The sequence below is a fragment of the Leptinotarsa decemlineata genome, unplaced genomic scaffold, assembly GCF_025532065.1.
Source record: "Leptinotarsa decemlineata unplaced genomic scaffold, Ldec_3_MD MMD2_tig00000008_RagTag_RagTag, whole genome shotgun sequence".
Lineage (NCBI taxonomy): Eukaryota > Metazoa > Arthropoda > Insecta > Coleoptera > Chrysomelidae > Leptinotarsa > Leptinotarsa decemlineata.
In genome coordinates, this window is record NW_027412537.1 from 8,027,566 (window position 1) to 8,054,808 (window position 27,243).

Below are 27,243 nucleotides of genomic sequence, written 5' to 3' on the forward strand. Positions count from 1 at the left end.
TGGGCATCGCTCAGGAATTGTTGAATGACGTCAACGGCGATCCAGATTCGCTCAAAAGGGTGAAACTGGTGAAAATCTCTCAAAAAAGTTTTTTCGAATATGATTCATTTGATTTCGAAATATAACAACGTTTTTTTTCAGATATTTACATATGTGGACAAATTTGAAAGACAGATCCAAAACAATTCAATAGATGAAAAGTTTCTTAGTTCAAAGCAGCATTACACAGAAATAGACTACGATGAAATTTTTACTGCCTCGAAAAAAATTTACATTTATTTCAATTGCGGTACTTACTTTCACACTTTGGTACTAAACACATATTCAACGGCGTTATACATATCATTATGATTCCCATCACGTAAAAAGGTAACCCAAAACCTCCAACCTTCCTAGAAAAGAGTCATTTTTATAAAGTATTTATGAAACCGAGTTATTTTTCTCACCGCATATAAAAGACCTCCGATTCCTGGCCCAGCACTCATTCCAAGGCCCACAAATGTCTCTAGTATACCCTATAAAATAATCATTGACTATCAAGTATCGAATATTGCTAAAAGACCACTGATGACCCATAAAGGGAAAAATCTGACTCAACCAGTTCTGTCTCTATCTCATATCACAGGACTAGAGAACCAAAGAACGTCGATTTTGACCAAACTATCTAATAGCAGGAGAGCCCATGATGCAAAATGGGGATTAACTCGAGCGTCATTGAGACATATTAGGTTGTAAAGCTTGGATGATAAGAAGAAAAAAGTGTTATGTAATATATACCTTTAAATATGTAAAAAATACTGTTGCATGGACATACTCGAGCGCGTCAGATATTGATAGCATCAATGTCCTACGTATTTTTAAAAATGTTGGTATGTTAATCTGATCGTTTGCATGATGTGGGTGGTTGTACGTAAGGGTTAAAAGTTAAAAGAAAAAAAATTTAATCGAGCGCGTCAGATTTTCTAAGGGGTGTTAATTGCAACAAACAAAAAGCTCTCATTCGATAATCTGACGATTTCGCAATCTCGCGGCCATTATTATAATGTGCAAAAAAAATTCGTCATTTTGAAATACTGAAGCGCGTCAGATTAAGATATATATGGTTCATTTTTATGTTTTAGACGTGCTGACTCATAATCTGACGATTATTTAGAGGGATTCGCTCAATCTGACCAAAAAATATTTATTTTTTTTTTCATTCGTTGAACCCAATTATTTAAAAAGCTCAGGAAATAGCATGCAAATAAATGTGTGTATGTTTTTCAGGCAAAATACTTGTATTTATAAGAAAATAATTTTTAAAAATTCTCAAAAAAATTCAATATTTCATAATCAATTGATTCATTAATGAAGAGCAGAGAAATGAAACTTTCTATGGTTTTTAACACTTTTATTTGTAACTAACGCTACTGCCGTTTCGTCCTATAAGGACATTCTCAAACTTATATATTGTATAAGTTTGAAAATGTCCTTATAGGAGGAAACTGCAATAGTGTTAGTTATAAATAAAAGTGGTGAAAAACATAGAAAGTTCAATTTCTCTTTTCTTCATTATTATTTCCTACCACGTAGTAACGGCTACATCCATCAATTAATTGATTAATTAATCATCATCTTCATCACGAACCAGTCTCTGTGATCAGCTGTGAGAGCGTCATGGCAACAGAATTCAGAGTGGGGACGGAGTGAGAAAGTTATGTATAGAGAAAAAGTTAATAGATAATAGAGGAAAAGAAACTTGGAGGGAAATATAGGTATCACACAGCTGCACGCATTAAACTTTATCGACGAATTTTTGTTATTTCGGCTTGCGGAAATCGTCAAATTATATATTTTTCGTTATTTTTGAATTATATCCTTCAAAATAAAAAAAATTAGACACGCTCGAGAATGTCGAAATGACGTTATTTTTTTTCATCTCTGCTGCCCTCCCCTTTCTTTACGTCACTCTCAAATTGTCAGATTACTGGAATATACACTTTTTAGCAGGTAATTAACTCACCCTACCTTAATCTGACGCGCTCGAGAATTTCTGATGCTCAATTTTTTTTACTAATCTGATTCTTTATCCCTCACAGGCGGCCTTATATATGGGGTCATATTTGGTGGAGGTACTTAACCGGGTACAAGGGATCCTCCTATATATTAATCTGCCGCGCTTTAGTAAATCCCAAAATCCCCACTTGGCCTCCCCTACTAAAAACATAGAGCAGCGATTACAATGATTACGTGCTTCCACTAGATACCTTGTGAATGTGGTTTGGGCAACATCAAGTTTCCCAAAGGAAATCATCCATAGGGTTCGAATGTAAAATTCATGAAACTGACAGAAGACTAAAACAACGAATATCAATAAAATTAACGTAACTCCCAAAGGCGATTCGTTACTAAACCAAGCTCTGACATCGACCACCAAACAAGATTCCTTTTCCGTTTTTTCTGAAGCTCTCGCTGCTGAAACTACAGGCCAAAAACATAGCATTTGTGATCCAATTCCAGACAGCACCATTTCGATCTGCCATAGTTTTCATTGGAACTAGCTGATCAGGTGGAGTCAAGAATGCCTTGTTGAATTTAACTATCTTTAGAAAACAAACCTTGGTGCAAGTATGCATCAACATTCTCCTATTCGTCGTGGAGCTTTTAGCTTCTGGCGAAACGAATAGTGTTCGAAACAAAAAACTGGATGTTTTTTTACATATTCATACTCGATCGGTTGGTTTTGAGTCAGTCTACCAAATGAAAAAAATACCTCAACACATTCATCTGAATTCAATCAAACTTACGAGGGCAGCCTGAAAAGTTTCCGATGTCAATATGAGACTAGCAGTAATCGTTAGTAAAAGCTAGTGAAAATCGTTGATCATCTGCTGACAGTTACTCACCAAAAGTTCAGCCATTTTGGACGCGCATTTGTTATGTGACAGTCGGTCATTAAATATTTGTTTTAGAAAGGCCATACGGCTGAGCAAATCAAAGATGAGTTGGGTTCTGAGAATGGGGACTCTGCACCAACAGTTACCACAGTGAAATGTGGCGGCTGAATTTGAATGTGGTCGTGAGAACTTTTGACGATGACCATCAAGACGTCCAAAAACTGCAACTACCGAAGAAAATCGCCAAAGTTTACCAAGTGGTGCTAGACAACCACCAAATTGAAGTGAGAGAGATAGTACAGGTTATGAACATGTCGAAAAGAAGGTGTTTGTCACATATTGAATCAACATTCAGGCATGGGTGAGCAACTGCTGGTTGGGTGCCGCGTTTCCTCACGTTAGACCAAAAACGTGTTCGAATTAACATTCCCAACGTTCTGTTGGCGCAGTTTAGGCGCAATATTATCTGATACTTGGATACACCATTATGGGTGTATCCAAGTGAAAAATACAGTCCAAACAGTGGACTATATTTTTGACTGGTTTGCAAAAACTGTTTTTCGGTTGGGAAAGCGATGGGGACTGTTTTTGGGATAGTAATCGAATTATTTCAATCGATTATCTTCAAAAAGGAAAATCGGCTACATTTGCAGAAAAAAATCTTGTTCCACCAAGACGACGCACCGTCTCACACCTCAGCAGTTGCCATGACGGAAATCCACGAATTACGGTTTGAACTGTTTGACCATCCGCCTTATTCACCAGATCTAGCCCCAAGCGACTTCTTTTTGTTCCCTCATGTAAAAATTGCGCTCGGAGGACAGAGATTTTGGTCACATGAAAACTCCGAGTACTATTTCGAGGGATTACAGAGTTGTGAACATCGCTGGAAGAAGTTTGTAGATTTGAGAGGAGACTATGTTGAAAACAAATTGGATAATCTGAAAAAAAAGTATCTTTGTCGGAAACTATTCAGACCACGCTCGTGTTTGATATTATGAGATGTATCAAAGTCAATAATATAAATAATAAATAGAATATTTCATTAGTCCGGACTTCCATTGTCTAGTATGATATAAATTGATTGGAAATCCCTGAAAGAATCTGTAAAAAATCAAAAATAAAAAAGTTAGCTGAAAAAATAAAAATCATATTAAGCAAAAAAAACTGAAATTACAAAGAAATAAAATACAAGTGATAACCAAAAAATTAAATATTAACACGAAATTGAAATTTAAAAAAAACTATCAATAAGAACTGAAAATTACAAATTGGAAGATTTCAAACCAAGTTAATTCACGACGTTTCGATTGTCAGTATCCACAATCGTCTTCGGGTGATAATTGGACTCATTCCTCAGAGATCTGACTATTTATAGGTCACTCTCGTGCTTTCACCTATCCCATCTTCCCTCTCTCCGCGTAATCGGTTTTTGCGGAAGCTGACCGTTAGGCGGGAGTTGGTAGTGTTCCGCTTAATTAGGGGTTTCCATATGTTGCGTATCCCTATGCTAGCTTGGCTAAATGCGCTGTTGGACAACATATATGCGGCTTCTTTGAATTTTCTCCGAACCAGTGTTACTGGTGTGTGGATGATTTCAGCTTGATCCCACTTGATGTCCAAGCATGCTCTGCTATTCCTGATTTGCTAGGTTTCTCCTCGCTCTGTGTGTTTATTCTGCTCGGCAATGCGAACTTTCAATGGCCTCTTAGTTTCACCGATGTATGATTCTCCGCACTCGCAGGGTATCCGGTAAATGCAATTCTTGGAATCGCAGTCCACGTTGGGTGGGCTGGTTTTCGTGAGGCTGCTACGGATAGTGTTCCCAGATCTGAAATAGGTGATGTTATACTTGGACCCAATCCTTCTTATCCTTTCCGACAATCCTCTGATGTAGGGAAGTACAAGAAGTGGTTGTGGCGGCTTATCTTCCTTGTGGATCTCTTGCTGTCTTCTTGATAAAGCCTGTCCCACCATCACTTCGGAGTAGCCATTCCGTTGAAGGTCATTTTTGATGATGCCTAGTTGAAACGTTGTGAATTAACTTGGTTTGGAATCTTTTAATTTGTAATTTTCATTTCTTGTTAATAATTTTTTAATTTTCATTTCATGTTAATATTTTTTTTATTTTTTGTTGTTACATGTATTTTTGTAATTTCAGTTTTTTTGATTATTATAATTATTATTTCAAATCAATTTATATCATACCAGACAATGAAAGTCTGAACTAATGAAATGCATCATGAAACATTGTCAACCACCTTCAAACAAATAAATAGTATGTGGGTCCAGTGCATTAAAAACAAAGAGAACGTCAGTTGGGCTATTTTACACTTTATATGAAAGTAAACAGTGAAAAATAAAAAATCATAAACCTACCCTTACTGTTCCAGCATTCTCAGGGAAAATATTCACTATTATAACATATCCTGCCGTAGAGTATGCACTAGCTCCTAAAGCTTCAACTCCCCTCACAACGAATGATGCCACCGTAAACCAGGTGTATTCTTCAATGTAGTGGAGGGTTCTACAAAAAATAAAAAATTGGTACACCAGCTTTGGCAAGTGATGTTAGTTTACAAAACACAAATTCATGGCGAATAAGAGAAATTAATCTGTGACCTTTTGCATGTAAAATTATTTTTGAGGTCAGAATTGAAAAAACTTGAAGAACATAAAATTCTTTCTGGATAATATTTGACATTTCATTCTTTCAAATGGTTTTTACGTGGACTGATTGCTCATTATGTCACTAATAATCAACCTGTCAGTGTTCAGTATCCAAGGTTGAATTTTCAGCTCGATATACTAAAACAATTTTCAATTGACGGTAACTCATATACAAATTGAAATGAGAGCTAACGGCAACAATGTTAATTGTTAGACCTAAATTCTTACCAGGGTAATTTTTTATTGTCTATGCATCGCCATTGTAAATAATTGAAAAGTAAGATATTTCCACAAAATTTGTCCCTTGTAACAAGATAGCTTCTGCATATCGATAGGATGTACGAGCGAACAGGTGAACCAATTCGTTAAATACTTTGAAACATCGGTAAACTGATGAACACTTCGCAGGTCTATTATAATTGCGTCCTTAAAATGTCATAACTAGTCATTCGGTATCTTCATTATCAAGCATCCTTATCTTCATAGGCGTAGTGTGTTCTGTTTCTTGTGAAGGAGACTTTGTTTTGTATTTATTAAAAATATTTCATTATATTTATTAAATATACTGTTATATTCATTAACTTTAAAATATGAGATAGTGTTGGCCGATACTTGTTTTTCAAAATACATTATCATATATTTTCATCACATTCACACTTTATTGTGAGATAATTAGTTGACCTAGTCATTAAACTCAGGTATAAATGTTCGTTAAACTCAGGTATAACTGTCATTGATTAGTTGCTAGAATATTATTAGTTTCTAGGTAGATAGTAATATTTCAAAAAGTATACATAAATCACGATGTATGTAGAATTCAGTTTGTTACTGAACACGCTTGAAAAAGCTACTGTGCAGCAAAACACGTGTTGTGGATTTGTTAATCTGTTCTAGTGAAAATCTCACAATAAAGTGTTTTTCAAAATACATCAACTTTAAAATAGTTTTTGAGGTAAGTAAACAACTGACGAATAGCTGAATAATATCATTGAATTTTATTATTTTTATGGTATTAAGATGGATGCCGTAGCAGGTCCAAGTAATGTACAAAGAAAGCGGAAGTTTATGTCGATAGAAGAAAAACAGATGGTCTGTAGAGTGTACGAAAATTAAAAAAATACACTCCGTACAGTGGAAGCTGCAGCCCAGTGTTCATTTTTAACGGAAATATCCGTGTCGACAATTGAACGCATTTTACGTAAAAAAAGGTGACTGGGATTGTGCAAGCTCCAAAAGTACATTGTCGTGACAGAATAAAAATTGAATTGGACGAGTACCAGAAAAATTTTGTACGCTAAACCATTCATTCTTTCTTTTTTGGGAATAAAGCGCCAACCCTCGAATCCATTAGGACAAAGGGAATGGATAATGATCTCATTCCAAAAATGAGCAAAGAGAAGTTAAGGAAAATAATAAAATAAGATTTAAAATTTATATATGCCAAACGATCTCGTAAATCTGTCTTAATATAAAGAGCAGATATAGTCTCATGGCGATGGAGATATTTTCGCTCTACTAGAAAAATGCGTTCTGCTTACAAAAAGATTTATCATCTGGACGAAACGTGGGTGAATGCTGGTCATACAGTATCTAAGATCTGGCAAGATACCAGTTATCGTCAAGTATTTGTGGACGGTTTATCGACAGGATTACGCGGACCAACGGGTAAAGGGCAACGACTAATTGTCGCCCATATAGGTAGAGAGAGTGGATTTTTAGACGATAGTGCACTAATTTTTTTATCAAAAAAAACGGGGGATTATCACAAAGACCTGGACGCCCAACACCTTGAAGGATGGTTTGAATCCCTTCTTTCACAAGTCGGCAATAGTAATGGATAACGCTTCTTATCACAGCCGATTAGTAGAACAGCTGCCAACTATGACCACCAGAAAAGCAAACATGCAGAGTTGGTTAGGACAAAAAGGAGTTCCATTTTCCGAGGGCATGGTTAAGGCCGAGCTTATGAGTGTCATTAAACAGCATCGTGACAGATATTGCCAACGTGTGGTGGATACAATAGCTCGTGCTGAATGCATCACCATTTTGAGACTTCTTCCTTACCATTGCGAGTCAAACCCGATATAATTATTCTGGACTCAAATTAAGGGTTACGTAGCTCGTGAAAACGTGACATATACAATTTCTGATGTCCAACGTTTATTAGAACTCGCAATGGAACGGATACGGAAAGAAGATTAGGCTATTGCTGTAGCCCATGTGATCAAGGAAGAATAGAAAATATGGAGATTGGACAGGATGGTAGACACTGTTTTCGACCAAATTGTAATTTTTTCTGTTTTTTTTTTTAAGTACTGTATTAGGCATAATAAGAAAATGTAATCAGTTTTACCATTGACACCAGGTAGCACCACCTACTATGACAATTTTTACGTAAATACCTGTGTTTAAATAATTGAAAATATTATTTTGGTACTCCTCTGCAGAGTTGGTGAGAGGATTATCCGTTGGTCACTTCAAGTGCGACGTTGCTAATGAAACACCTTCAATTGAAAATTGTTATAGTACAGTATTATATTTTTTAATTTTTTTCAGATTTCAGGTTAGCCTTTGAAAAATTTGGAACTTACAAATTAGAAGTTGTGTTGATATACAATTTTGTTCCGTTTTGACACTTCTATACATGTTTGCTTGTATCTCGTACCATAAGTGTGGTTGACGACTTTCAATTTTATTCTTATTCTTCATTAAGTGAATAAACATCTCTTACGTCGAAGGCTTGACCTAATTCGAATAGTTCATCACTTGGAAATGAACTTTTTCTCTCAAATCGTTTGAAAAAAAAGTTTTCAAGTGATTCACATCTGAATATATTTCCAATTTGAACATCCCATCGTAAGTGTCGATCTATCATTATTTTCCCATATTTTACTAATTTGGATTTCTGGAGCTGTGAGATCTTCATCTCCCAGGTGTGACAGATGTCATATGTATTTGAGGTAAGTAGCGTGTACCTTGTTTCCTCTATATTTAAGGTTAGTTTATTGAATTGAAACTATTGTTTCAAGACCTGATTCTCTCTTCCATATCCGTGAAGACCATGTATTTCTTTGGTAAAGAATAACAGTGTCATCTGCAAAACTGATTGTTATTTCTTAAGTGTCCATTTTCAAAAAACTATTGATATTTGAGGTGAAGAGTACTACACCAAAAACAAATGGCTGTGGCACTCCATATATTACCTCTCTTGACGTGATATTTACTGTTGCTGCATTCTTCCAGATCCTTTCATCAAGTCATATATTTTTCCTCCAATACTTTATAATTCATCATCAATAACGCAATTGAGAAGCATGGAGAGTCAAAAGTTGTTGCGCTAGATATTTCTAAGGCCTTTGACCATGTGTGGCATGAGGGTTTGCTGGCCATCTTTGATGATATGGCTTGTCGTATCATTTTTGTGTATGGCACTACAGCTTCCTGAAAGAACGTTCTGTGCAAGTGGCCGCTGGTGTTCCTCAGGGACCTATATTGTCTCCAACCCCCCCTTGCACATCCTCATCGGCAACAGGAGGTTGCATATCTTACTGAGGATCTGGAAGTAAGTAATTTCGAATCGGGGTGAAAGTAATCAGGTTCAATTCAATGCCACAAAAATCGTGGCATCAGTTTTCCCCAAAAAAATTCGAACCGAATATAACAATGTCAGGTCAGACAATTCTACTTCGATAAGTTTGTTGGGGATTGAAATAGACACCAATATGTTTTGGCACAATCATGTCGCTAGAATTGTAAAAGCAGCTTCTCAGAAGCTTGTAACACTGTTCCAAACAAGAAAACTGTACACACCTCGAAAAATTTTGATGCTTTATAAAGCTCAGATCAGACCTTCTTTGGAGTATTGTTCTCGTGTATGAAGCTCCGCCCCTGAGCTTACCCTGAAGCTGCTAGATTCCATCTATAAAAGAGCCATCCGCCTGAACATCACTTGCAACCTTGATAGTCTGGACTCTCTTTCATAGATACTTCCACGGAAGATGTTTAAGTGACTTGGCACATTTGGTTTCACCAACTTTAAACTATCCCCAGTTGACCAGTCTTTGGTATCCCAAACTCTTTGTCAAATAAAAACCAATGCAATTGTATATGATGGTTTGAATATCAAAATGATTCTTCTATGCTGTCCAGTAATTCTTCCTTATTTCACCCATATCATCAAATACTGTCTCACCAATAATGTGTTTCCTTCAAATTGGAAGAAGGATCTAATATTACCACTACCAAAAACTACTAATTCAAGAACTGAAGGAGCTTCGTGCAATAAGCATTTTACCCACGATGTCAAAAGTGTTGGAAAAAATTGTTAATCATCAGCTGACGAATTACCTGAATGAAAAATCAATTTTACCGGCGACACAATCTGGATATAGAAGAGGACGTAGTTGCACTACCGCCTTGCTACATATAGCCGATAATATTTTCTCAGCTTCAGATAAAGGTTTATGTACAGCCCTGATACTTCTTGATATTAGTAGGGCATTTGCCACTATGAACTATGACCTACTAATGTCAATTTTGCATCATATAGGAGAATATCTGCAGATAGTGTTGAATTCTTCAATTATTATTTGAGGGGGAGATATCAGAGTGTGACAGTAGCAGCCAATAAGTCGAATTTTCTAGAATTGAAGTCAGGAGTGCCACAAGGTTCAATCCTAGGTCCACTACTCTTATCTATTTATACCAGCCAGCTCGTTAACTCCCTTGGACATTGTTCTTCTCATTTATAGGCAGACGACACACATATCTATATATCTTTCAAACCTGAAGACATTGATAAGACTTGTGCACAAGTTGATAAAGACATCAATAATTTTATTGAAACTGCAACTGATCATTGTCTAGTTAACAACCCAAGTCAAATGTTTTGATATTTGGGCCAAAAAATGTCAAGGAGAAGATTGAAGACAAAATAAAAATAAAAATACTTGACAAGGACCTGTCCATTGTAGATCAAGCGAAAAGTCTGGGACTTATTCTCGAAATTATTTTAAGATTCGAAACACACGTAAAAAAAGTTATTTAAAAGGCTTATGGAACTATTAAGATTATTTATGGAAATAGAAATTTTCTTACAAAAGCAACAGAAATAATGATATGTGATAGTTCAGTTTTGTCTACGCTGAGTTTTGCTGATTCAGTGTACGGTGGTCCCTGCTTAACGAAAGCATATGAGCAAAAAATCCACAAGATTCAGAATTCATGTTTACGTCTCATTCATGGGGTTCGAAGGGGGGAAAGTATTTCGAATAAATTGGTTGAAACGGGTTGGTTAAATATGGCAATGCGTAGGCGGTTGCATGCAGCGTGCTTATTTCACAGAATAATCATAAGGAAGATTCCGATTTGAAAAAAATTCATTTCCAACCGATGTTCATACAATATTCCATTTGAAGGTATTTTAACACCACCATTTCACCATCATGAATTCTTTAAACGGTTTTTCAGTTACCAAATTGGCTAAGTGTACAAATTAAATTAAAAAATGAATGTGATTAGTTTTAAGTACTACTATAAGAATGTTTTGTTGAAGCAATAAACCAAATAATACATTTCAGATCCCTAAGTTGTTAAGAGTCCCTATTATTGTTTTTTTTCAAATTATGTATTACTGGCATATTCCATAATGTTAAACTTGTGTGAGGTTAAGTGGTAGAACAAATCAGTAATTTTGAATTATTGATTTGAATTTCGCCTTTGACATCAGCCCTAGGATCATTAATGCTCCAAATGTAAAAAAATCTATATGTATCCTAGATTGACAGAATAAAGACACATCATTATTATTATATCAGAAAAACGCGACGGACTGTGGCTGGTCATTGTTTTGAGGTTCAACTCGGTACACCTCGAACTTTAGTGTTTGTGAACTCACATTGGATTTGAATCTCCATGTAGTGCTTGTCTTTGGTCGCTTGTCTTCATTAGTCTACTGCATTTTTAACTGGAGAAAATACCTTTTTGCTAAAACAATTCATTTTCTTTTGTAGATACATCACGCTTTGTCACCTTTTTCACTATTTATTTTGACATTTGTTTTTGGATAGGCCTGATAAAAGCTAGTACTACTACTGGATGATAATGCAGCGGAAAAAACAAATGATGTCGTCATGTCACTAGTATATAAAGGACATAAACATTTTCATAAAGAAGACGTATATAAAGCGAAGATACAAAAAAGTGCTTAAATTATTTTTCCAAATGAGCGAAAAAATTCAATCGTTCATTTGGAATTTTTACCTTTGGGTGAACATATAGTTATTTACTAAATTATAATTTCCAGTTTTATGTTTGTTGACATGGTGAATCGCAAATCAATGAAATTATATCTAAATAATCTTCTTCGACCTCAGCCACCAGTAATTCCTAATTAATAAAAACGTTTTCAGGAAAATAATTGAATAAAGATTTATGCATGTAAACACAAACCTTGTACTTCCAGATAAGTAATCACCGAATATGCTAAATTATTTTCTATATTACAATAATTGTCGAGTTACTTTCAAGGCTTATTTGTTATCGAATATTTGCCTTGCTTTGTCGAAACTTTTATTACCTGGGTTTGATGAACCAGAGGCAGAAGGTCAGTCAATGCGATCCGTAGCCCCAGACATCACTTGAAGATTAACCGCATCAATCCTGAATCCTGTCCGTTAATATGTTAATACTTATTAGGTTGTTTGAAAAATATTGTCTGTTTTAATGTCATGTGTTTAGTAGCTCCATATCTCAATAAATATTTATTCTACTGTGTATATACTGGTCAATAGAGAATTATGTACTTTATACATTGATGAGGTTCACTATTTCCGAATTTTTATTTTCTGCCTCTTTTCAGCTTATTACTACAGTGCATTTCTTTAATGCACCTCCCCTTTTATTTTTGAACGAATCAACTCAAAAAATTGAAATTTAGGACAATAAAATTAATGCATGAATATCTACTTTATTTTGAAGTGAAATTGACAGATGAAACTTTCAAGATGGCGACTGGGCGCCATCTGGAAAAAAAATTAAATGAAAATGGGGGTCTTGTGACACATAATTTTGAAGCTCCTGGCGAATACTTCACAACCCTAGGATATGAAGTCAATATCTTACCTACTACAAAATGGCGGGACATTTAATAATTTCCTGAAGACTAACTCATTGATATCGATATTTCTGGAAATATTCCTTTTTATCTGCCATGACGTGGCAATTCCAACAACCAGATACGGTTTGTTTAGTTATTTTTTTGTTTATAAAAACGACAAAAACATGTCAGTACGACAATGAACATCATTGTTTAGTTAAAATATTCTCATTTAGTTTTCGGTTTTACTAGTAGAAAGGTACCACGTCAACAATCTCTGAAATGGTCAAATATCGTTCACTGGAAGAAAACATTGATGCGATTTTTATTTACGGTGCGACATGTAACTTTCGCGAGACCAAAATGATTTTCAATGAACGGTTTCCGAATCGTCCTATCTGACGAAAATATTTGAGAGAACCTGTATCCAAATTCACAACTACCGGTAGTGTACATAACAAAAAGCCCACAGGTCATCCGTCCATACCGGAAGAATAGCAAGTGCAAATAATTAGTGAGGTGGTAGTAAATCCTGAACAGTCTACTTATTCCGTCACGAATCTTTGTGAAGGGTCTCCTTCTACTGTTAGGAGACTTTTGAAGAGAAATAGGTATCATCCATACAAAATTAAAATGGTACACCAATTAACTGAAGATAACCCTGATCGAAGAACAGAATTCTGCTTAATAATGACGGAGGCCATTGCAAAGCATCCTACCTATCTCCACAATATTTGTTTCAGTGACGAATACGCATTCTTTTCAAAAGGCAATGTTCACAGACAAAATTGCCGCCGTTATTGGAGTGACACCAACCCTCACGTTTTCCGGGAAACACATACCCAATATCCAGAATAAATTAAAGTTTGGGCAGGAATATTAGAAAACCGTCGAAGCGAATCCTAATTAATTCAGTATGGATATTGTATTCCAACAAGATGGAGCACCACCACATTACTCCAGACAAGTAGAAAACTATTTGGATACAACTTTTTCCGGTCGTTGGATTAGCCGTCCTACAGAATGGCCAGCCCGCTCGCCAGATTTGACATCTTTGAGGCTATTTGTACGAAACTGAACCTACTTCAATATTGGATAAACGGCAGAGAATAATGAATATTTGTAGAGGTATTGACGTTACTGTATTCGAAAATGTTCAACGTGAAATATCGGATAAGCTGTTCGTATGTCAAGAAGTTCAAGGCAACCATTTCGAGCATCTTCTGAATTGACCTCAAGTTCATTATCTCATATTATGTAGTTAAATGTTAATGTATTCAGGCAATTTTTAAAAGTTCCGCCATTTTGTAGTAGTTGAATATATAGACATTATATTCTAGGGTTATGAAGACCCCCCTTTTCATTTAATTTTTTTCCCAGATAGCGCTCAGTCGCCATCTTGAAAGTTTCATCTGTCAATTTCAATTCAAAATAAAGTATTCATGCATTAATTTCATTATCCCAAATTTCAATTTTTGAGTTGAACCATTCAAAATATGAAAGGGGGGACAATAAAGAAAAGCACTGTATATGATTTCGTTAAACGATTTACCGACACTTTTTCTCTATGAATTCAAATTGAACCAAAGCGTTGCCGAAACAGACCGAAAAATTAACCAGGCATTTGGTAATGATAATGTTAATGAACGCACTGTTCGACGTCGGTTTGCGAAATTTCGTTCCGGAGATTTTAACCTCGAAGACGAGCCCCGAAGTGGTCGACCTACAGTACGAGGAGAGTGAGCCATCACAAACGGGCGTGGGATGGCAAAATATGCGGTTTTTGATGGTTTAAAACGTATTGGAAAGGTCAACAAGTGGGTAAATCACGTATTGAACGATCGAAAGATATTGTCACGTTTCGAGGTCTGTTTTCTTTGATTTTGTACAACCAAAATGATCCTTTCCTGTCAAATCATCTAAATAAACAATTTGTTCAGGCCAGTTTCAACTCCCTGCACTGTCGGTTAATGGACTGACACCTATCAGAAAACAACTACTCCCCTGGCTAATACCAGGAAGGATTATATCCGACAGGTGTCAGTGCAGGATTCTTCACCGAAGTTATTCCTGCACGTGCTGTTGGTGATACAATTGCCGCAATAGATTTTCAAATTTTGGAACTCACTTGTAGACCAGTATCAGGCTGTTTGGCCACTCGTCAGTGCAAGGTATTGTTTATCATCAGATAAAGTAGATGATTTCCGATAATTGTTGTTATGTTGATGATAGACACTACCTTGCACTGACGAGTGGCCAAACAGTCCGAAACCGGTCTGCAAGTGTGTTCTAATAATGGAAAATCTATTGCCCCAGCAATAGAAAATCTATTGCCAACAGCATGTGCAGGAATAACTTGAGTGAAAAATATTGCATTGACACTTGTCGGATATAACCCAACGCCCTTCGTGGTATTAGCCAAGGGAGTAGTTGTTTTCTGATAGGTATCAGTCCATTAGCCTACAGAGTAGGGAGTTGAGACTGGCCTGAACGAATTGTTCCTTTAGATGATTTGATTTATAGCCAGTTATTAAGTATGCTCACTGACTATACAGGGTGTTGATTAAGTATGTACCATAAATTCAACAAACGATTCTTTAGGTAATTACAGGACGAAATGTTCATATAAACATGGGTCCGCAAATCCTTCGTTCTCAAGATACAGGGTGTTAAAATAAAAATGAAAAAAAAGTTATTCGTAAATATCTTAAATATCCTTCACCTAATTTTGTTGTAATTTGGCAATGGTATTTACAACATTAAGGAGCCCAAACGTGATTCAATTTATTAAGTCCAGTGGTGTCGCGAGCGGGATTTGAACGAATATTTTTCACTTAAAAATGTACGCCACTGAATTTTGTGCAATTTTTATGATTTCTTTGGATTAGACAATTAGAAATACAACTTTTTTGTCTCTTGAATTTTTTTCGTATCTTGCTTAGGTTTGAAGAAAAAAAAGTCGACCAAATTGCATATCCCTGGACCTCACAAGGAATAATATGTGGAATCAAATGTTTCTTTTGGAAATTATTATTTTTACAATTCTTCATTACTAATTATGTAACAATAACAACAATATCAAATAACATTAGTATCTAGACTAACAAATTGGACTAAATAAAGTGTTGGAAATGGCCTCCTTCGGCTTCAATACAACCGTCTAGCCGCCGCATCACTGAATTTCGCACTCTTCTGAAAATACCTGGCGTATTTTTTATTATGTCACATGAATTAATGATTTTATTCCGTAAATCCTCTTCACTTTGAATAGCAGTTTTGTATACCAACGCTTCAAGGTGTTCCCAGAGAAAATAATCCAAGGGATTTTTTTCGGGCGAGCGAGGTGGCCATGGGTGTGGGCCTGCTCTCCCAATCCAGCAATTATGGTGATTTTCATCCAAAAATCGCCGTGCCACTACACTAAAGTGTGGTGGAGCACCATCGTGCATGTACCACATACGGAATCTTTCCGTGTCTGGAATTTCTTCTAAAAGTCCAGGTAAAAAAAATTCTAAAAACATTCGGTATTCTTCTCCATTAACTCTAGGTGGAAGGAAGTGAGACCCAGTGAGATGGTCACCGACAATTCCAACCCAAATATTAAAAGAAAAGTGTTCTTGAAAATTGTTTTCTATCAAGGCATGTGGATTGTTTTCGGTCCAAATGTGATTGTTGTGGAAGTTAATAATTGAATTGCGAGAAAAACAAGCTCCATCTGTAAACAATATTCGACTTAGGAAACCTGGATTTCGTCTTATTTTACCGCGTAACCAATTAGAAAATGCTAGTCTTTCAGGCAAATCTCTGGGACAATAGAGCTTGCACACATTGCATGTGATAGGGATACAGCTGCTGGGCTCTTAAAATCTGCCACACTGTGACATGGGTAATATTCAGTTCTTCGGCTATTTTCCGAGTACTGGTATGAGGATTTACTTCAATCTCATTTAAAACAGCTTCTTCAATTTGAACTGTTCGTACCGTTGCAGGCCTCCCAATGACAATCGTCGATCTTTTAAAGCTGCCTGTTTCAGAAAGTCGTGCATGGAGACGTATAAAAGTTCTTCTATTAGGCACTACACGCTGAGGAAATCTTTCATGGTAAATGCATCTTGCAGCATTCGAGTTTCCGTGAGCCATTCCATAACAGAAATGCATATCTGCCATTTCACTGTTAGTGAATTGAACCATGTTTTACAAAAATGGTTCGAGAAATAACCACTAAACACACTTTTTATAACAATCTAGAGAAGAAAATTGGATTGAATAATTTAGGAAACACTTGCTACATGAATAGCATTTTACAAGTGTTGTTCATGACGAAGAATTTCAAGAACGAAGTTTTAATGATGAACGAGAACGGAAATGTTTCCTACTTATTCATCAAACTCAAACAACTGTTCATGCAGTTGCAGTTTCGTAAGAAGGTATCATATTTCCCTCCAACCGATTTCCTGGAGTCTTTGAAGTCCACTAGATACTCGTTAGGACAACAAGAGGATTGTTTCGAATTCTTGGGGTTCTTGTTGAATACTCTTCATGAACAAAATAATAGCAAAATCAATACTCCTGACCGCTCTGGACTGAATGACTCCGTACAACCCATCTCGTCTTGTGTTTGTAAATCTATTGCTGGAAAAATACTCACTGGTTTACTTTGTGGTAAATGTTCACGAAGTACCGAAAACTTATGTGAATTTCTGGAACTTCATCTAGCTTTTCCTAATACGACTAATAACCAGTCCGTGCAAAGCTTATTGGTAAATCATCTGAAAATTGAATTTTTAACAGGTGATGATCGACTGTATTGTCAAACATGCGCCAAACTAACTGACTGTTATAAGGAAACAAGTATAGCTGAGGCTCCAGTCAATCTAATAATAACACTGATGATTTTCAAACAAGACTCAACCTCTAACGGAAGCAAGAAACTCTTTGGAAGGTTCGAAATAGATGCACATTTCAACCTAGCAGACCACTATTATAATATTCATGCAATCATTGTTCACTGTGGTTCTGGCGTTGAATTTGGTCATTATTACGCCTTGGTCAAAGAAGAAACGGACTGGTTTAAGTTTGACTTACACACAATGCATCACCAGAACACGAAGTGTTCTGGTGATGCATTGAATTTATTGGAGCCTCTGGAGACACCCTACATTTTGTTTTATAAGAGAGAGGAAATTGTTAGATCAAGATCTTCAGATGATGTGGTGCTGCAGGTTTTTCTGGGTTTTCCTGCAGCTGAAAAAGCAAATGCGCCACTGGAATCAATGAAGTCGCGCCGGAGCTTAAAAACTAAGCAAGATACAAAAAAAATCAAGAGACAAAAAAGTTGTATTTCTAATTGCCTAATCCAAAGAAATAATAAAAATTGCACAAAAGTCAATGGCGTACATTTTTGAGTCAAAAATATTCGTTCAAATCCCGCTCGAGACGCCACTAGACTTAATTAATTGAATTACGTTCCGGCTAAATTAGCTCCTTAATGTTATAAATACCATTGCCAAATTACAACAAAATTAGGTAAAGGATATTTAAGATATTTGAATAACTTTTTTTTATTTTTATTTCTACACTCTGTATCTTGAGAACGAAGGATTTGCGGACTCATATTTATATGAAGATTTCGTCTTAAAATTACCTAAAGAATCGTCTGTTGAATTTATGGTACATACTTAATTAATACCCTGTATGTGAAAGGCGAAAACCCAAAAAAGGACCATGATTACTGAATCGTGGTCAGCGGCTGGTGTGATTCATTATCATTTTCTGCAACCGGGCCAAACTATCACAGCAGAGTCCTATTTGTGAGGAAATTGACGAAATGTAACCAAAATTGCGTCAGCATCTGCCGTCACTGGTCAACAGAATAGTTTCGATCCTGTTCGATTTGTTGTTTTTTATATGTTCTATATGGGGTGTTATCTGTCTTGTATGCTTTATATATCAGTGTTTTGAAAGTGTATTATCTTTGATATGAGGGTATAGTTGGGTGGATAGATATTTCAAAGTTGTCTGAAAATTTCAGCTGATAGGGGGCTCAGAGGACTACCTATTATAAGGACCTTTTTGCTGTTCTATTTGGTGTTATCGAATTCAAAATGATTGTGGTTCATACATGTGAATAGTAGAGTGAAGATATTCGAATGAATTGAAGGATTTGTGTGATTTTTGAGCGTTATTCTATGAGTTTGTACAACTCTTCTGGAGGGACGCTTGGGAATTCATTTGTGACATCAAACGAAACAAATTTAGAATCAGGTGAAAGTTGAATATTGAAGATGATGTCGAGGAGTTCCTGTGATTGGTGGAACTTTTGTATGAAATCACAAATAATTTAGTGATATTATTTTGTGATATCGTTGTTTTGAATTTTCTGTTTTATTTACGTTTTCTGTGCGAAACAGTGTTTTTATGAATTTGAATACAGTTTTTTTTAAGATGTGAGCTGCTCTATGTTTGAGGTTACTGACTATTACTGGAGTTTTTTCCCAACACCAAACCGTTATTTTAACACCTAGACACTTGTATTGATCACCAAGTGATCATCTTCAAGAGAAAGATCAAACTACACACAAACTGCACACAAGTGCATCATTTGAGGTTATTATTGGAGGTTGTTGACATTAGACCAATTTCTGTTTCTATGCCTGATATTTACAACGATTTTGATGAATCAGTAGTTTTTATGTTATATTTGAAATCTTCGTTGTTTGAGGTTACTATTGGAGGTTGTGGACATTAGAGCAATTTCTGTTTCTATGGCGGAGATTCACAAGTTTTTTTTGATGAATCAGTGATTTTAATGTCATATCTGAAATCTTCGTTGAGTAATTGAATTTCTGTTTCAGTCGAGTTGACGAATATATCATAGAGTTGGTGATCTGAAAATTGTGTGGTAGGACTATTTGATGGTTTGGATTTCATGAGTCTTCTAGTTTGTGTCTTTGTCTAATGAATTTCTTGTGATTTCAAAAACTACACCTCAACGATTTGATCTCCACAAACTTCATTTGAAAAATATATCACAACATGTTTCGCTAAGACATTAGCTTTTTCAAGTGATTTGTACCACCACTTGAATCACTTGTAACCACACCCTTACGGGTTGCGGTGGGCGTCGAATAGACCCACTTACTTTGGACCTAACCTAACCTACTGTCCAGAAGATCGAATTCAATGGGATGTAATCTTTGAATGAATTCTGTTTGTATCACTTTTGCAAAACTGAACTTCCTTTTTTTGATGGAAAACTCTAGGTGTTTGGTAATATCCTTGTTTGTTGAATGAGTTGTTTTTCTACAGAAGTTACTATTATTCTCTGAGCTCTAGAATCTGGTATATTTGCCAATCCTTTTGTTCTGTTGCCACTGACAAGAGCAACAGTGAGATGCTCAGAAGGAGGGGTCTAAGGATATGTTCCTGAAATACACCTCTCTGGGAATGCGTTGGTCTGTTTGGACTTCAGCCCGTTCGAATATCATACCGAAGCAGGTCCATCAGAGTGGCATTAGTTGTTTAAGGTATCTAACTGTTTAATCGGTACTATAAAGCATTTGAACAAATGCAAAATGAGCCAGTGCGATTTACCAAATGTCTAGTCTGATCAATCCAGGCCATAGTAAATCATGAAATAATTAAGTTCATCGGCTTTGAATAATTGACACGATTTCATCGTCAGAAGTTTTCCAAACACCAGATCCTGTATATTTATAACATCATTCAAATAGACCAAGCAATTATATTGTTTATAACTATAAGATGCAATCTAAAGTGCAACCGTCTAATTTTCCTTGCATATAGTGTAAAAAGTGATCGTTTTCACGCAAATTCGCGTTCTTGAAACAATTCCACAGTGAGTAATGAATGTAATTAATCGAGAATTTAAGTACACAGGGATTTCACATGATGTTCAATTCAGTTTTCTAATAATGATAAGTAGTGGGACTGTTAGGTGCGTATCTGCAAACATAATTAAGGTTATTGGGGTCTTCATCGATATCAGTATTTCATCGTGTCCCCCGATCAAGTGATTCTCATTCTCTATATTTGAAGGTTATGAGGTCAATAGGTGTTCTTTACATTGAGTTAAACCTGCTTTAGATGTTCGATTTTATCACTGTACCACCTGTGAAATGGTATGCAAATATACACATTATGAGGAAGTGAATAACGTAATCTAAACTAGTAGAATAAATTATCATTCGCCCATTTTTTATAGAAAGTTTCGAATAAAATCAAAATATCTTGATAATTTCATGTGTGCATTTTTTGGTAACTTCTTCAGTTTCAACATCTTCTCTTTAGTAGTATGGATCAGAAACGTTCAAAGAAAAGACAATCTTGAAAGTTTTAGTTCAAATTTCACTTACGAGAGGCACAGTTTCTAAAATTTCTCCATTGTTCAATTATATTTATAGACACTTCAATGCTAATGATAAAAATAAAGTAAGTATTTTGATTTAGCTCGACAACTCGAAGGCATTCGGCCTAATATACCATAATATTCTCGTGTTGATTTTACACTAGTTGGACTTGAGTCACTCAATGTGTGTGTTATTACCTTCATTCTAACATACTTTCAGGAGTCCCTCAGGGAAATATCTCAGGACACTTTCACTTACACTATATACGGACGATACTCAAATATATTATTTTTTCGATATAACAAATCTCGAGTTATCAGTAGTAGAGCTCATCAATGATGATCTCAGTTCGAGATATGAAATTACTACTGATCATTTTCTTTTACTTGATGAAGATCCATAGTAATTCCAAAAACTACACCTCACGATTTGATCTCCACAAACTTTTTTTGAAAAATATATCACTTGATATATTTTTTAAATAAAGTTTGTCGAGATCAAATTGGGAGGTTTAGTTTTTGAAACTACTGATCATGTTCTAAAAATGAATCCAAAAAAATTAGTAGCTTCGTTATTTAGCAATACAAATGTATTAAACTGTTTGGAAAATCATATAAATTGATTAATCGAAGATGTAAAAATACCTATCGAATCATCGAATGAAAGTTTAGGATTGACAATCGATACATCTCATACTAACGTTTCAGAGAACGTTATGAGAATATTACTAATAAACTATAAAATGCTTTTTTTCTTTGAAAACAATCACAAAGGATGTATTTATCGGTAATAATATTAAAATAAATTGTGATTCTCTAGTAAGTCGCATTTTAACCACTGCGATGCATTGTATTGCTCAGAAATGCGTCGTATCCAGAGAAAACAATCATAATGTGTTTGACTCATCTATGGAATTCGTAAATTCAGTTACAACTTGAAACTTGAACAACTTAAATCGCTCATTATCTACAACAGACGACATCATATGGCTTGCTACAATATATTCACGTAGGGTACACCTTCCTATTTACATAAAAACTGAAATTCAAAACTGTCGAACACAATCTGAACATTCGTCGACAAAAAATTCTTACAATCCCGAAACATTCCAAAGAAACATACCACCGTTCTTTCTTCCTCAATGTAGCATCATACATCAACAATATTCATGAACCGGAACACCGGTGTCTCGTCAATACCGTAAGAGTGCCGTAGATGGTAATATAGTACTCTTAGAGCCGCGTTATGTCGATGGATATAGGCCGACACCGCATATACTGGACATACTGATACCAAGTGCATTAGGGTCTCAGATGCTTCGCAGCAGGCCCTGCATCTAGTGTAGGAACCTCAATACCCATCACGCGACTGAAATAGACTAAGGTGTTGAAGACATCATCCTTGTATGCCATGATGAACCCCTCAGTTTGCGACTTCAGCCTGTGGAAAACGAAACTCAGGCGGTTTCATAAGCCAAGGTCTTCAATGTTATTGAAGAAGACCATATGCATTGGCTTATCCTTGTGATGCCGTAAAAGTGAGGTGATCTCTACTTCTATATGACCCTTTTGCTGAACGGGTTCCAACTCGGTGATAGAATTATGATCAGCTCGTTCAGTGTCGAAAACTAAACCGAGTTTATTAACTGCTCGGGCAGCTGCCCTATTGAGAAATGCTCCAATTACTGCTCTCTCATGATCGCGGACCATGTAGAGAAGGGGATCCGAACCCCTGACGACTTTACAGGTTACATACAGCACCATTTCATCATGTAGACACTCCAAACTCGAAAATCCACAGCCTCCCTGTTGTCGGGGGCAGTACAACCGTAGAACGAACGATTTAGGATGCAAAACACTATGGCAATGCATCATTTTTCGGGTCTTTACGTCGAGTTGATACAGCTCCTCCCGAGTCTTTGTTCTTCCGATCAGTTTGTGCTGATACTTGCCGAGGAGAGAGTTCTTCAATGCTGTTACCTTTTGTGAGTGGCGTTGTTCCACCCCGAGATAAGTATACGTCTCTCCGGCATGCAAATGGTGTAGGATGCTTCCATCTATGAGTTGCACATCCTCTCCGTAGTCCTCTTATCGTTTTTTTTAAATGGACCATTGCATATTTGTCTATCCAGAATTTTATACAGATAGCATGCGTGTACTCTTCCACCACCCTCAAGGACTGATAGAGGTATAAAGGCATAAAGTTTAAAATCATGCATATAAAACAAATGGGTGACCTTGTGCCTCCGGTTACCGGAGGTTCCACAGTAATATCCTTGGGTATTCCTGAGTGCAACGAATAATGGCAATAATGAGATGCAGAAGAGAAGGGGACTGAGAGAATCACCCTGAAATACATCCCTTCTGAAAGTTACCCACCCTGTTTAGACTCTGGCTTGAACAGAAGTTATGGAGAAGCGAGTTCGCCAAGTGGTATCAGTTGTTGAAGGCATCTCACTATTTTGTCGGATACCGCATGGCATCTGAGCAAATGCAAGATGAGCTCATGCAATATTGTATCAAATGCCTTATGGTAATCGATCCAGGCCATATAGAGGTTACGCTTATATTATATCGAGTCCTGCGTTACACATCTACCGATGAGAATGTTCTCTTTAGATCCAGCGACTCTTCTCTTCGACCCTCTCTGCTCATATATCCGTTCGAACACTCGGTCAACTATGGTGAGTATTCGCATGTATGAGATGCTTGTAAACAACTCATAACACGAATTCAAGCATGCTTTCGGTATATAATTCTTAGGAATCCACAAATCCCCGCCTTTGGGGATGAGAACGGTCCGCTCCTCGACAAACCAATCCGGAATCGGTTGCTCTCCGTCGAGCAATGAGTTGATAACTCTGGCCAGATGGCGGTAGGTGCTTGGTAGTTTTTTCCACCAATGAGTGTTCACTCCATCTGGGCCTGGAGCAGCAAAGTTCTTAGAACGCACAAGGACTCTTTGAACGTCATCTGGGGTTATCTCTGTTGAAAACTTCAAACTGCGCTAGGGCTGGAATGTCTAAGTTGAATGGCTGCAAGTATTCATACATGTCCTTCCAGGAGGATTCCACCTGATCAGCGGTCGGAGGATTATCCACAACACGTGGAGGCTCTTGGAAGGTTTCTCGCGGAACCTAAGGTTTTCCGCGATACTAATGACTTCTTAGAAGCCACTAGCATTCGTATCTCATCAAGGCAGTGCTGTTTGGTGGTCAGCAGCACGCCTTGACTCAAAGTGTGATGGATACATCGTAGTTTGGCTGCTATTCGCCACACTGCAGGCGTGAAAGGCTGCCCTGTAATCCATCACACATTGGATACGAAATACGTGTTGTCCCGTTAACGTGATGTTAGCCTCCATCTTGTGTCCACGCCGTTCAATCATCCGAACCGCAAGGCCGGGATTTCGTCCTTCCGATTTGGAAAGCGATTAGACGACGCTATACTTATTATTATTATTATTCATTATATACTTGTGTATGTTTTGGTTAGTGAAAAGTTCAACAAAACTACTTGTTTCATGATGCATTTCAAAAATTCAGAATGGAAGATGACATTCCAAAACTTGCCCAAAATCCCTACTAAAACTAGACTGAATAAAAAAATACTCACCCAAATCCAATACTGCACACACCAGAACTGAACATACCAGCAATAAATAGAAACTTAGCTCCCACTTTGGGTAACTGAAAATAAAGACTTCAGTAACTTCTCCAGGTAATGTGTTATCAAATACTTACGATTTTCCCGAAGAATGGAGAAGACAAAAATATAATTAATGCGTAGTAACCAAAAACGAAGCCGGCCATGGACTCGGACATGCCCTTATTGGCCGCTTCTTGAGGATAGAACGGCGCCATTATGGACATGCTGCAGAAACTAGTAAACTCTGCTGCTGCTAATATGGCAAGACACACCTTCTGTCGACAACTGAACTTTATAACTTTTCTGAAAAAAAAAGGATAACTTGAAACTAATGAATATAATCATAGTATAAGAATATAAATGTTTTGTAATGGAATCTGACTACAGAGATATATTATTTATGAAATTATAAAACAACAATAAAAATTAATTGGCGCTCCGGGACGATTTCATTGATTCCAGTGGCGCATTTGGTTTTTCAGCTGCAGGAAAACCAGGAAAAACCTGCAGCACCACATCATCTGAAGATCTTGGTCTGCCAATGTCATCTCTCTCATGAAACAAAATGTAGGGTGTCTGCAGAGGTTCCAATAAATGTAATACATCGCCAGAACACTTCGTGACACGACTATCGTCAAACTTAAACCAGTCCGTTTCGTCTTTGACCAAGGCGTAATAATGATCAAATTCAATGCCAGAACCACATTGAACAATGACTGCATGAATATTATAATAGTGGTCCACTAGATTGCAGTGTCCATCTATTTCGAACCTTCGAAAGAGCTTGGTGCTATTAGATTGACTGGTGCCTCAGTTATACTTCTTTCCTTATAACAGTCAGTTAGTTTGGCGCATGTTTGGCTATACAGTCAATCATCACCTCTTAAAAATTCCATTTTCAGATTATTCAACAATAACCTTTGCACGGACTGATTATTAGTCATATTAGGAAACGCTAGATGAAGTTCCAGAAATTCACATAAGTTTTCGCTACCTCTTGAACATTTACTACGAAGTAAACAAGTGAGGATTTTTCCAACAAAAGATTTACAAACACAAGGCGAGATAGAGTGTATGGAATCATTCAATCCAGAGCGGTCAGGAGTATTGATTCTATTATTGTTTTGCCCACGAAGAGTATTCAACAAGAAACCCAAAAATTCAGAACAATCCTCTTGTTATTCTAACGAGTATCTAGTGGACTTTAAAGACTCCAGGAAATCGGTTGGAGGAAAAGATGATACATTCTTACGAAACTGCAGCTGCATGAACAGTTGTTTGAGTTTGGTGAATGAGTAGGAAAAATTCTCGTTCTCGTTCATTATTAAAACCTCGTTTTCGAAATTTTTCGTCATGAACAACACTTGTAGAATGCTATTCATGTAGCAAGTGTTTCCTAAATTATCTAATCCAATTTTCTTCTCAAAATTTTCAGGACAACTCTCTACTGATTCCTAAGGAAGAACATGTTTCACATAATTTGCATAAGAACGATCGATCCTTCCAAGTGAAGAAGGGTTTCATAGAGGGATCGATTCGGCTTTTGCTTCATGAAGTTCTTCCACTGAAAGGGAACCTGAACCACGAAGACTCCAACTCATATTTGGGGGGCAAGAATGACCTAAGTCCATTGACCGCACTGGAAAAGAAGAAAATGGATCAATCACTTGTGGATTAACCTTGACAGGAGACTGATAAATATCCACATATCTCGGATTGTTTCGAAGAGATTCCAGTTCCGTACTGAAATTAGGGCAATCTCATCAAAATTATGTGAAGGAGGAATAGTTCCAAGGACCGAAGCAGCATTGCCACGTTGATTGACAATACTGATTCTTTCTATCAAAAAATAGGTAGAACGGCGATCTTTCGTTGCTTGACCTATTCTCCTTCCGAGTTCATGAACGAATAACAGAGACTCCGGTCCATAAACCTCAAAATTTTCAACCGCTACTGGATGCAACAGAAAGTTATTACCAAGATTTTGGTATTTTTTTCTTTTCAATGTTTCGCCAGTCAATGCTGCGGTTTCAGCAGACTTCGAACTTCCAGCTAGATGAGAAGCCACGACCGTGTCAACGCAAGTGAAGTCCCATACCACAGGTTTACCGTATTTCCATGGTATGAGAGACATACCATCTGGTATGTCTTGAGACATACATCTCTCACAACGCACCAAGACGAAAGGTAATACCTCGGAACCGGTCTGTAGGTGATATACTCGATTGATTTCGGAATGGTGCTACTGCTTGCATAAATATCTTTTGGATATAGTTCAATAGCCGAGAAAGTAGTTGTTTCCGGTAGGCATTCACCACAACCTACTCTGTAGGTACGTTGAAAAAGATGAATATTTCGATATTTTATTTCGACACATTTTTTTGACATATTTTTTATCCCTATTCCCACACTAGAATTCACAATTCCGGAAATTATACAGTACGATGCAAATGTATGGAATAAATTCGATATTCACAAAAGGAGCGTCTTTCGGAAGAAATCCAAAAACAGGTCAACTTTAATTTTTGACGGCCCATCTCATGATATTCATATGAAAGACGTTTCGTCACCAGTGTTGGCGTGAT

The 27,243-nt window shown here is 36.7% G+C and overlaps 1 protein-coding gene across 2 annotated transcripts in view; it reads right to left on the bottom strand.

The window, feature by feature from the left end:
• The window catches only part of LOC111511634 (MFS-type transporter SLC18B1), a 92,721-nt gene that overhangs the window by 22,807 nt on the left and 42,671 nt on the right, over window positions 1–27,243 (bottom strand). For both annotated transcript variants that reach the window (XM_074170968.1, XM_074170969.1), the window contains exons 2-6: window positions 24,754–24,961; window positions 24,626–24,699; window positions 5,256–5,403; window positions 447–515; window positions 298–388 (exon numbers count right to left, since the gene is read on the bottom strand). In XM_074170968.1, coding sequence (XP_074027069.1) covers window positions 298–388; window positions 447–515; window positions 5,256–5,403; window positions 24,626–24,699; window positions 24,754–24,961 — 590 coding nt within the window. The remainder of the gene's footprint in view (window positions 1–297; window positions 389–446; window positions 516–5,255; window positions 5,404–24,625; window positions 24,700–24,753; window positions 24,962–27,243) is intronic.